The sequence below is a fragment of the Peromyscus leucopus genome, chromosome 22, assembly GCF_004664715.2.
Source record: "Peromyscus leucopus breed LL Stock chromosome 22, UCI_PerLeu_2.1, whole genome shotgun sequence".
NCBI classification, from domain to species: domain Eukaryota; kingdom Metazoa; phylum Chordata; class Mammalia; order Rodentia; family Cricetidae; genus Peromyscus; species Peromyscus leucopus.
The window spans coordinates 17,515,905-17,528,976 of NC_051081.1; the positions used below are offsets into that span (position 1 = coordinate 17,515,905).

Genomic DNA, 13,072 nt, shown 5'->3' on the forward strand with positions numbered 1-13,072 from the left:
TTCCCTAAAAATCCTGCCCCTCTGGGATTGGAAGATTCGAGATACGTTATGATGAAACCGACATCTATTGACCATGGAAATTGGGTTTATTTAGAGGGCCTGCTTTCTTGCATAGGCTTCTCTGTCTCCCTCTGAGAGGCGGCCTGACTTCCTGGTCATCACTGGAGAGAGCCTCACTAGGTGCTCTGAAGTGGGAAGAGCAAGAAGCCAGGCTGAGCAGGACTGAGCAAGGCAGGCGATCTCCTCCATTGCTGGCCACACTTCTGCTTCAACCAAAGCCCGGTCTGCTCTTTAGATTCCTCCTCCTCCTCCTCCTCCTCCTCCTCCTCCTCCCAAAGTCTTGGGCTGAGGCTGGGGTTCTGCTCTTTTGATGGGGGACAGGCGGGGTGGTGATCTCATCCTTGAAGGGGATTAGTCACCAGAGAGACAGGGACGGAGCCGGGGGCAGGATGGAGCTCGACACTATGTAAATGAGTCATCTTCCCGGCAGCTCCACCGGGGCCGGTCTTGACAGCTGCTCCCCAGGAGAGACTGTTAAACGGGAGCTACCCGGAGGCAAGAGTAGTTAGCCGGCTTTTAATAACTCATTTTGTTGAATGATTTCTTGTGAGGAGACAAGAGTTGAATCCCAGGGATGAGGCACAGAGTGGGGGTTAACCGCAATCCCAGCAGGAAAGCTGTGCCCGCGCTCAGTGCTCCAGGGAACTGCTTTGTGCTGACAGCTTACCCAAACCTTTCTCGAGTTGAAAAGCACTGGCCTAGAGGCTGGGCCCAGACACTAGGGAAGGAGCTTGTTGAGCATGCATGCATGCACAAGGCTTTGGTTTCCATCTTCATCACCAAGAAAGAAAACCCCTGGTCTGCACCATGGGATTTAGCCCTGTTTTCCCAGCTCCCCTGTCCCCTCCGTCTCCCAGCCCTCAGCCTCCTGCCATTAAACAGAAAATCATCCCAGAGGCCCCCAAAGACAAGCCAGCCAGGCAGGATAGTGGGGGGCAGGTGCTTTTGCCACTTGACTGACTGGCTCCTGCCACTGTATCTAGAGTCACTGAACACTGGAGTGAGATGGACGGACACTCAGCCCTGCACCCACAGAGAGACCTCCACCCAACACTTCTGCCCTTTGAATTCGCCCAACCACAACAGCAACAAACACAGAAGTGTCACTCTGCTTTTCCAACAACAGCCCCATACCTCTGTCGCCTGTCTATCATCTATCTATCTATCTATCTATCTATCTATCTATCTATCTATCTTATCTATCTTATCTATCTATCATCTATCTTATCTATCTGTCTGCCTATCTATCTATCATCTATCTGTCTGTCTATCTATCTATCTCCTATCTATCATCTAATCTATCTTCTACCTCTCTGGATTGACAAAGCTGGCACTTACCTCTAGATGGACCTTCTACCCAGCAGAGAGCCCGAAGCTGGAAATGAGCCCAGAGGTGAAGCTGAGGCCCAGTGAAGAGAAAGACGAGTCCATGATGGAGGCAGGCAGAGCTTGTTTCCTATGCCCAGATTCCTACCTAGTTTTTTAAAGTGCACTTTTCTCACACATCTGCCCTGAAGCACTTCAGTTATGACGTAAGGGCCGTGCCTGCCCGAGGCGTTTCCCAGGAAGCTGGTGCTTTCATATCAATCCCTAGGCTCTGGAGAAACCATGCCCTCCCTCAGCCCTCACAACCACAGTGAGAGATTGGCACTGGGTGTCACAGAGGGAATGTGGAAGGGCAGAGAGAAGCATTGTCCACGTGACCCCACTTGTAGATGGAGCCACACGACAGCCGCCACGGCTCCCGCCCTCAGCGGTCCACGGAAAGTCTTGGGAGTGGCGACTTCCTGACTTTCTTCTGAGGCTTCTAGACTCTTCAGTTCCTAGAAAGCAGAGCTGGGTAGCATTCATTCATGCAAAGCTGTGAGATGGATACAAGCTTCTCCCTGCGTTCTCCTTTTCTTTTTCCCACAGACTCATGTACTCCTACCCAGCCGCAGGCAGGCACCAGAAGACTGACCCCTGCATGTGCCCCAGACCCTGTGTCCAGCTCTAGGGGATGGCATGTCTTCCTCAGTCCTGGAGTTTGGCTCCTACACTCTTGACATCCCAGTCTTCAAAACTGAGCACAAACTCTCCATCCAGGGGCTTCCCCCCCCCAGTCACCCCAGCAAGGGTTCTTCAGGGGGAGCTACAGGGGATGCATCTGGCGAGATGGGATTGTCTGTAGGTTCTCCAGGTGACGGCTGCTGTGTGTGACTAGATCTGAGTGCTGTCTCCCTGCGACTGTGGCACACTGCCTTCCTTGTTTCTTCCAAACTCTTCCCTGGACGTCTCTCTTCTCTTCTCTTCTAGCTACAAGCATTATCACTTCTTTTTTTTTTTTTTTTTTTTTTGGTTTTTGGTTTTTCGAGACAGGGTTTCTCTGTGTAGCTTTGCGCCTTTCCTGGAACTCACTTGGTAGCCCAGGCTGGCCTTGAACTCACAGAGATCCGCCTGACTCTGCCTCCCGAGTGCTGGGATTAAAGGCGTGCGCCACCACCTCCCGTCGCATTATCACTTCTGCTGTGCTCTTGGGCAAGTTACTAACTTCAGCATCTTTATCTGTTGGGTGGATCCCATTTACGAGTCTCACAGACGGGGAGGATAGTAATTCCCACCACGGTCCATCCAATCTAAGGCACTATTCGTCACGAATACCCTCAACCATGTGTGTACCATGGAATTGACAATATTGCCAAATAAACTACGTCATTGCTTGTAAGGTGCATGATGAGTTGAGACGTGTTAAAATACAGAGGATGGGGAAGGGAACCGGGTGGGTGCCCTGGGGCGGCCAGGGTTAAATGATCTGATGAGCCTGAAGGACTCTGCACAGTGCTGGATGCTGAGGGCGCCCAGATGGGCTGTTCTTGGCCCTCCTGGGTTCCAGCCCTCTCTCAGTGCTTTGTGACCTTTCCCAGCTCCCAAAGGTTCAGGCTTATCAAGACAGCTCTTTGTCCACCCCGGGAGTCCTGAAATTTCAGGTCCGTGGCTTGGGGCCCAGGAAGTCTCTGATCCCGTCGTTCTCACCTGACCAGACCACGGAGCTCGGCTGAGAGCCTCTTTCCTCTCTTACAGAGTCAGGCCGTACTTCACCCACACTGCAGGCCCTCCCCTCACATCCAACCCCAGAGAAAGGGCCTCAGCCCAGCTTTGTATGAGTCAGTCTGTCTGTCTATCTTGTTTGTTTGGTTGGGTTTTTTTTTTGTTGTTGTTGTTGTTTTTTGTTTTTTTTGTTTTTTTTTGAAATAGGGTTTCTCTGTGTAGCTCTGGCTGTCCTGGAACTCACTCTGTAGAGACCCGCTTAAGAGACCTGATTGTTGGGGTTGGGGATTTAGCTCAGTGGTAGAGCACTTGCCTATTGCCTAGCAAGCGCAAGGCCCTGAGTTCAACCCTCATGGAGGGGGATGGACCTGATTGTGGGCTCAGTGGCTACTCTTCCAGAGGACCCGGGTTCAAGTCACAGCAGCCACATGGCAGCTCACAACTGTCTGTAATTTTAGTTTCAGGGGACCTGACACCCTCACACTAAAGCACATAAAATAAAATGAAATAAGTGATTTAAAAAAGAGAGTTCCGCTTGCCTCTGCCTCCCTAGTACTAGAATTAAAGGTGTGCCCCACACACACACCACCTGACCTTCTTATGAGTCTTGGAATTCTTGAGGGTTGAATTAAATTTGAATTTAGACAATTCAAATTTATCGGAGTGCATGCTTGTAATCCCAGTCCTGTAGCAGGGGGATTACTGAAAGTTCAAGGCCAGCCTGGGTTACAGAGCATTGTCTCTGTCTCAAAACAGTGTCAAATGAGATGGTGATGTTGGGAAAGGATTCCTAGAGACAGGTGGGTCTCCATGGCCAAGGTTAGCAAATCAAATTCAGGCCCTGCGATTGCAGTTCTAGTTCACGTAGGAAATCGTCTTTTAGTAAAAATATGCCCCAAATGGAAATTCTAATTAACTCTCTACAGCTGGACATCCTCCAAGATACCTACTGACATATTTGACTTAAATCTAATATCATAATGACTTCAGTTGATTATAGCAGAGTCCTGTGGAGATATTTGTTAAAATGCAGATTACTGGGTACTAAATAAACCCTCTGGAAGGGGACGAGTCCTGGAATCTACGCTGTAGTCATACAGTCCAGCTGCTTCCTAACACCCTGATTGTTACGTCACCCTGGGGAAATTCTTAGTGGCATTTTTAGTCTCAAAAGAATACCAGCTTGGACTATAAATCACATCCCTCTCCCCGGAGTCAGCAGAGCAGCACCTCCACGCAGAAGGTTCCAGAGGGTGATGACCCAAGTCTCCCACTGCCCCAGGGCAGTACAGCCTCCAACATACGGGTCCTGAGCACCTCTGCTTCCGTGTCGACTTCCTTGCCTGCGTTCCTGGGGATAGTTACACCCTCTTCCCAGAGTGGCTGCCTAGGAAGAGAATGTCAGTGTCCAGCGTCTCACAGAGGCTACCACCCGGGGTGCATGATGCCTATTGGTGGTGTCTGCCCGATCTCAGTCCCAGGCTCCTCAAATCGAACTGCAAAGGCTCTGTCCGCTGGGCCCCGTTTGAGAAAACCGCAGCAGGCAGACCGTGGGAATGAGAGTCACAGCTTTTGTCCGAGTGACATAACAAAGCCCCAAGTCTGCTCTTTGCAGACTGGGATGGCAGATCAGTTGTGGCGTCCACTAAACAGCAGGCTTTTGTTTACGGGGACAGACTGTACCTCTACAGGGTGTGACAGGTTGGGGGGGGCGGCGGCAGCCTCAGTTTCCTGGGGATTTCATTTTCTGGGGCTGGGGCTTTGGGGTCCTTCTCCAGATTCAAACTGAGCTGCCTGAGCTTGAGGGGGCAGCCACTCTACTGAGGAAGCAATGTGTGGGCCAGCTCCGCAGCCTTGCCCAGTGCCTTGTGCCCATCTTGATGACGGGGAGGGAAGATGTCATGTCCCGCCTTGTCTGCCGAGCTGAACTAACGATGTATGGTTTAGAGGGGAGTAGTGAGCCCGACAAACCAGACCTAGAATAAGACAATCGAAGACACACTCAGCGGCTGTTCATTGACCCACTGCCGGAGAGCCCCCAGACCTGCCGGAGGGCCCCCAGACCTGCCGGAGAGCCCCCAGACCTGCCGGAGAGCCCCCAGACCTGCCGGAGAGCCCCCAGACCTGCCGGAGAGGCCCCAGACCTGCCGGAGAGCCCCCAGACCGACCCCAGACCTGCCGGAGAGCCCCCAGACCTGCCGGAGGACCCCCAGACCTGCTGTCACCTCCGTACAGAGAGGCTGCACAGCTAATCACACACCCAGTGTCATTCAGGGGTACAGTCATTGCCCTTCCAAGTGGTTGTGCTGAGTGGAAACTGAGCCAGGGCCACGAGAAGACTCCAGCACCGGTTCTGGCCCTGCTCTATGTAGGAACAATAGGAATAGGCTGTGCACAAATAATTTGGTATTAAAGGCCACTTATCTCGTATTGGTCATCTTGCTGAGACCCTTGGAAGGTTCAGCTATCCAAGCCAAATCTGCAACCTAAACCCAAATACTAAAGGAGGACCTCAGTAGAAGCCAGAAACCAGACGTGGGGGGGTGGGGTGGTGGGGGTGTTAGAGTCCCCACAAACACTGGGAAATGGAGGAAATAGTCTTGGCCACATGATATAGAGTGGGTCTGTGGTCAACCAGACCCTTATCCAGAAGCAACAGACATCTCATGACCCAAGCCCTGGGTCAGCTCTTATCTAATGACCAGTGTGTCTCATCTGTGCTACGGAAGGTAAGTCCACCTTGGAACAACGAAGGAAGATCAGTGGTGCCTCCACGTGTCCAGGTCGAGGCGGGTAGCTGTGATCAAGAGCCACAAAGGCCTCTTAGCAACCAGAGGCAAGACACTTAGGGATAACACTCTTCTCCCTGCCTCTCCACTCCCCAGATGTGGGGCCCTGGCAGCTGCTTCACCGTAATCCATGGTCTCCTCGGTGAAGTGGGGCCTGCCTCTGTAACATGAATCTTAAAGGGGCTTAATAAAAACATCTTAAAGGGTCTTTATAGCTTGTAGAGGTGGCGTGAGCTGGTACACGCAGGGCCGGCACAGAGTGCAGGGCAAATGCCATGGAATCGGTTTGCCAAAGGGGTTGACGCAGACAGCAGCTTCATCTCCACGGGTTGTCGATGAGGACTTCCTTTTGCATGCTTTCACAGCATCTCCCACAAACACCAGCGTTTCCAAATAGCCTTCTGTTTGGGTCTGGCTCTCAGTGCCAATCTTGGGATGGAGCCTCATCCCCAGGTACCAAATCCAACCTTCTAGTTCACCTCCTGCCAAAGCTTAGCGTGTTCCTCCTGCTCTGGCCTGACCTGTGGCTCAGGAGTGTGGGTGCAAGGGAGGGCGTGGCAGGGCTGGAATCTTGTCTTATGTCACTGGGCCTTTATGTCACTTGCTAGTGGGGCTACCCTGCCCACTCTAAGGACAGGCATGCCCTTTTGTAGAGCCCTGGGTTCAATTCCTAGCACCAACCAACCAATACTCATGGCCAAAAAGCAAAACAGAATGAGAAAAGGGCCAGGGTCCCATAAACCCCTTGCGAGGACAGGCCCTCCACTGGCCTAAAGAACTCCCATTAAGGCCTCACCCCGAAGGTTCCATCACCTCCTAGTTGTGCCTAGACATCAAACCTTCAACAGATGAGAATTTGGAAGCTACTCAAGATCCAAACTAGCCAGGCATGGTGGTGAATGCTGTAAACCCATCACTTAGGAGCTAGCAGCAGGAGAATTAGGGGTTAAAGGTCATTTTTAGATATATAGCAAATTTTACTGCTATACAAAGTGTCCTGGAATTGGTTGGTTCACAGAATGAGTTCCAGGACAGTTCCAGGTGAGTAGCCTAGGTATTCGCGGAAGAAGCCTACACACAAGGACTCTAATATCTCAGATGCATCTCCCACCAATATCCAAGATAATTTCTAGACTTTCAGATGCCTGGGGGTGTGCAGGATATCCCTTTGTCAAACCTGTTTTGTTAGTGAATCCAGCATGGACACGTCTGGCTGGACATAGTGTCACACCTGTAATCCTAGCAGTCTAGAGACAGAATAAGGGATCCAGAGTTCAAGGCCAGCCTTGGTTACGTAGTAAATCTGAAGCCATCCTGGACTACATGAGAAGCCTGTTGAACCTACACACTCACACACAGGAAAAAAGAAAAAAAAAGAGGAAGAGTGAAGAATTACGTGCCACAGGTTGTTCTCAGTGTTGACACTTTAGCCGAAAAATGGAAAGAATAGGAAAGCGCAACTCAGCATTCTCATAACTAGACCAAGCACCAATTTTCCAGGCTTAGGGCTTTCCATTTCTTTAGGAATTTAACAAAGGAACCCCTCCACTAGAGGTTCCATTTCCCACTGTGACAAAGGGAGGTGGTGGTGTGTGAGGGCCAGGCTCTCGCCGCCCTCTTCCCCCACTAACACTTCAAGGGACAAGTCAAAATTCGGGTCTCTTAGGCAGGCATGGAGCTCCGTGGTAGAGGACTCGCCAGGCTTGCCCCAGGCAGGGCTGCGTTCACCAATGGCGACAAAATAACAAAACAGCCAGGTGTTTTTCTCTCAAACTCTAATAAAATAGTCCTCAAGCTGAAACAGCTAAGTTATAACAAAAGTTGTAACACTCTAAAAATCAAGAATTTTTTCTTATGAGGAGGTATGAGAAAACACATAAAATGCACAGTTTAACACATCCGACAGAGCTAGCCTTTGGGTGACAAATCAAGGACCCCTGGATGTAAATCACTCTTCCCTGCACCCTCTCCCCAAAAAGGCCCTACTCTTTCCTTATAATTTGATCAATCAAGTAGGCATCCCTTAAAAAAAAAAACTGTATTATATTACTGAAACAGTGCAGGTTATTTCCTTTACAGCTTCTTTTGTTTAATGTCCTTTTTTTTGTGTGTGAGATTCATTGTATAAGTAGCTATGGCTCGTGGTTTTTGTTTTTTCTTCAGTGAGGAGGTTCCCCTGTCTTGAGCAGACCATGGTCTAGTTACGTTGCTGGGCACTGGTTTATCAATATAGGACTCTAGCTGAATGGGGTGTGTGGGTGCAGGTGCCTGAGGCTTTGAATGGAAGAGACTTTGGACCTTCTGCAGCTAGTTACAGGTGGTTGTGAATCACCTAGATGCTGAAGTATCTACTAAGGGCCTCTGCAAGAGCAGTATGTGCTCTTAATCGATGGGCCATTTCTCCAGACGCCAATCTACAACTTTCTAAATTTATTTTATTTTGTTTTTGAGACAGGGTCTGAAGGGATTGGCATCGGCTCAGGACCCCCAAGACCAAGTTCTCAGCACAAAGGAGATTTATTTGCCCTAGAGCGACAGAGGGTAGGGAATGAGAGGCAAAGACAGGAGATACAGGATCAGGGAGAAGGGGAACGGAACCAGGGAGAGGGGGAAGGGATAGTTGTCCTGGAGGGACAAAGGACTGCCTCTGGAGAGGAAGGAGACAGATGTAGCCCGTAGGAAAATGCTATTATAAAGGTACAAGGGGAAGCCCCATGTTAGGATGAGGTGTTTAATTTTAATTGGGCATGTTAATTAGGTGAACGAAAGGGGGCTTTTGATTGCTGGACTTCAATACTTTGAAAGCTGGACCCTGGTAGTCATCGTCAGGAGGGGGAAGTGGCCAAATAGGGAATAGAACTTGGTGGCCAGCGTTAGGAATGTAATCTAATGGTTTTTAGAGAGGAAGACAGAATGGGGGAGAAGGGCAAGGCCTGCCGGAGCCATGTTTGCCGTGCTCGGGCTGGCTAGAGTCCCTTCAGGGTCTCCTATATCGTAGGCTGGCTAATGATTTACTATGTAGGCAAGGATGACCTTGAACTCCTCATCCTCCTTCCTCTGCCTCCTCAATGCTGGGATTATAAGCATTCATCACCGTGCCTACACGGTACCTCCACATGCACTAATATAAATACGGAGTTGATTTCTTCATGAGCCCAAGAAGTACAATTTGGCTTTAGATTACTGTAAAATCCTTTCACAGTCCTGAACAAACCACTAACATTTTGTTTTGTTGCTGTTATTGGCTTTTTTTCATTCTTTTGTGGCCAAATTTGGAATGCAGCACATAAACCATCTTTTTCAATGAGTAATAGCATAGGCTTTTCCTTGAACTTGAGTCAGTAAGCGTAAAATGAATAGACGGCTTGGGCGTTTCCTCCAGGGAATCAAGAAAATGATTAGCATACCCGCTTAAGGAATTTGCTCTGTTAGTGTTCGGGAGTATTTTCTCTGGCCTATTTATGGAGACGGTAAGCCAGCTGGGACAAAGCACCCTTGATTTCTTCCCAGAGCTGGACCTACCCCACAGCAGCACGCGGGTTGTTCCTTTCTGTCGGGGACACCTCTGAAGCTTTGCTCCCCCAGGCATGGAAATGTGTGATGTGGTCAGACTGCACAGACTCGAAGCCCCAAGAAAAATCAAGACCCGCCCCGCCCCGCCCCGCCCCCTTCTCACTCCGCCCTCTTCTCAAGCAAACTCTAGTGCGCACACTGGTGGGGCAGCCCGGCTTCCTGTGGGAATCCGTTAACACATCCTTTAAAGCCCAGCTTTCAGCAAATGGGTAGGTGGGTTTCCTCTCTTAATTGTAAGGGTTGAGAACAGTAAGCAGCTGCCTAGGTCTAGGACAGACCTTCCAGCCGTAGACCAGCAGCACAGGACCCAGCTGGGCCAAAACGGTTTCCCCTGGCCATGGTCTGAGCGAGGGTGACTGGTGGTGGTCCTGGAGAGAGGGGGATCAGCAGAAGCCCCGTGGCTGGGGAGGGGAACTTGTCCCCCTAAAGGATCCTTGTGTGAACTTGGTAAGTGAACCAGAGCTATCTGGTCATTCTCTCTCCCTGGTCCCAGAATAAGCCATCGCAATTACAAGATGTCCTTCTGGAAGTCCAGCCCAACAAGGCTGTCTGCCTGGAAATCCATAAAAGAAAAAAAAAATCAGTTAGGGGAACAGGTGTTACTGTAGGCTTTGTGGGCAGCTCGGTGGTTTGCGTCTGCGCACCTGTTGCTGCTTGGCAGAACCTATTGGGCCCATCTTAGTGCCTATCTGCCCTACCCATGTTGTGTAAATATCCCCACGGCAAAAGGCTTCTCTCCGTCTTGTTGGGGTTCCCATGACTGTCAGGATAGGAGTTGATGCCGCATTCTGTATTCGGCCTGTCGCACGCCCCCACTAGGTAGGGACCACCTGCCCTCGCTGACCCTGGCTCTTATCTCTACAGGTTTCGGCATGACCACCCCAGCCACAGTGGGCGGGAAGGCCTTCCTCATCGCCTACGGACTGTTCGGCTGCGCGGGGACCATCCTGTTCTTCAACCTCTTTCTGGAGCGCATCATCTCGCTGCTGGCCTTCATCATGCGCGCCTGCCGAGAGCGCCAGCTGCGCCGCAGCGGCCTGCTGCCCGCCACCTTCCGTCGGGGCTCGGCGCTGTCCGAGGCCGACAGCCTGGCGGGCTGGAAGCCCTCGGTGTACCACGTGCTGCTCATCCTGGGCCTGTTCGCCGTGCTGCTGGCATGCTGCGCCTCGGCCATGTACACCAGCGTGGAGGGCTGGGACTACGTGGACTCGCTCTACTTCTGCTTCGTCACCTTCAGCACCATCGGCTTCGGGGACCTGGTGAGCAGCCAGCACGCCGCCTACCGGAACCAGGGGCTCTACCGCCTGGGCAACTTCCTCTTCATCCTGCTCGGCGTGTGCTGCATCTACTCGCTCTTCAACGTCATCTCCATCCTCATCAAGCAGGTGCTCAACTGGATGCTGCGCAAGCTGAGCTGCCGCTGCTGCACGCGCTGCTGTCCGGCGCCCGGCGCGCCCCTGTCAAGGCGCAACGCCATCACCCCGGGCTCCCGGCTGCGCCGCCGCCTGGCCGCGCTGGGCGCCGACCCCGCGACCCGCGACAGCGACGCCGAGGGCCGCCGCCTGTCGGGCGAGCTCATCTCCATGCGCGACCTCACGGCGTCCAACAAGGTGTCGCTGGCGCTGCTGCAGAAGCAGCTGTCCGAGACGGCCAACGGCTACCCGCGCAGCGTGTGCGTCAACACGCGCCAGAACGGCTTCTCGGGCGGCGTGGGCGCGCTGGGCATCATGAACAACCGGCTGGCAGAGACCAGCGCCTCCAGGTAGAGCGGCTGCCCGCCCCCAGCGCCGCGGACCCGGCCTGGGCTGCGCGCCGCCGGGCGGGTTTGCTCCAATCCTCTCCGAGACCGCGCTTTCTTAATCTTTATCCAATAAAAACGAAACGACACGAAACAAAACAAAACCAAACCACAAAAAAAACAAAAATGTTTTCTAAAGAAATACTACTATTTGGCCAGGCCTGACGTGACCAAGGGCAAGTTTTAGATGAGACTGTGATCTTTTGAGTCCCCTCTTGGAGCACCGTGGCCCCCCAACAGATTTCCCTTGCAGGAAGAGAAAAAGTGGCACCCCAAATCCCCCCCCTCCCCGTGCCAGTGCATACTGCAGCAAGGAGAGTGCATTCCTGGGCTTTGCAGACAGGCACTAAAGCCTTCCCCATGCACACAAGCAGCTGGCAACCCCGAAGCATATGGTGCCGCCTTTCATGGCTCTGAATTACCTCCTCAGCCTTTAGAATCCTGGCCCAGCCTAGCAGCTTCCTTCTGGTCGTCAGAAGTGATATAGTCACAGTTTTGACAGGTGGGGGTAGGGAGCGCCATATGCTGCCTCCCCGTGTATATATATAGAACACCACTACACACGGGGCTGCTGTAGTATTATGCAATGAGAGGGAACCGCAGCACCAACCTGCAGTCCGTGGCAACCCCCCACACACACCTTGGAAAATGCAAATGGTGAGGGGCTTAGCTGGCCTTTCACAGCCCGCAGCTAGTCGGCTTCCTGAGTTCTGCTTGTGGAAAATCAGAGGGACCTGTAGGGAGAGGCGCTCTCAGACTGGGAGTCCTGCTCTGATCTCTGAAATGAGCCCCCCTCCCACCCCCGACTTTCTTTTCATTCACAAGCTTCGCGCACGCGCACGCGCACCGCCGCTCGCCGATACTAATCAGGACTGGGTGCCTCTTCTCGGATAAGATTTTCTTACTGTTGTCTTCTTAACCCTTGTTGACCAGTTCAACCCTTCTCCCTTTTAGAGAGCCTAGAGGGACAGCGCACAGGCCCCATCCACCTCTGCTCTAATTTAGGGCTCGGCCCTCTACCCCAACCAGGACCTACAGCACCAGAAGCCAAAAGCAAACGTCAGGCCATTAAACTCCCGTGCCTACCACATAGTGTTTAGGGGCTGGCGCAATGAGACCACACTCTGAATCCTGTGTGGTCTCCAAATAACCAGGTAGGTCTGTGTTCTCTCTGCGTACCCTACACTGGAGGTGGAGGAGGCAGGAAGGAGGGAGGGAGATGCCAGACCCCACGGGATAAAAGTGATGTTCTGAATGATGGTCCTCAGGCTGAGGGACAGAATCTCCTAGACTCGCCCTCTGCAGAGGGAAGTCCAGATCCTCAAGGCTTCATTGAACTGGCAGAGTTTGAAGCTGTGAAGGAGCACACCTCTGCCCTCTGTCTCATCTGAAGAAATGCCAATGTTTAAGGAAAGTGTCAGTTCACGGTGTGACCCAATTACACACTTCTGGTAGGAATTTTTACAAACTTTATCACCTCAGTACACTATCCCTCTCCCTGGCAAATGTGCCTGGAGTGTGTGTGCACATATGCACACATGTTCACTCACACACACAGAGAACATTAAAAACCATATTTGAATGTCAAATTCTGATTTTCCCTTCCAGTTTCAGATAGGAAGGAAAAAAATAACCCAGGGCACAGGGACTTGGTTAGTTTGGGTAATTTCCAGTCTGGTTTTGGGGTTGGTCTTTAAACACAGGCTCTAGTCTGGTATAAAACCAATGAGGTAGGGCTGACAGGAGAGAGACCGGCTTACTAAATCCTCAAGGGGTAGAACCCTCCAGAAGCCATGCTGTGACTGCACATCAGGGCCAGCCCATG

At 51.8% G+C, this 13,072-nt stretch overlaps 1 protein-coding gene across 1 annotated transcript in view; it reads left to right on the forward strand.

Moving 5' to 3' along the window:
- Kcnk12 (potassium two pore domain channel subfamily K member 12) overlaps positions 1-11,341 on the forward strand; it is a 51,901-nt gene extending 40,560 nt beyond the window's left edge. Inside the window, exon 2 of the mRNA XM_028892973.2 lies at positions 10,314-11,341. Coding sequence (XP_028748806.1) covers positions 10,314-11,215 — 902 coding nt within the window. The 3' untranslated portion in view covers positions 11,216-11,341. The remainder of the gene's footprint in view (positions 1-10,313) is intronic.
- The last annotated feature ends 1,731 nt before the right edge of the window (positions 11,342-13,072 follow it).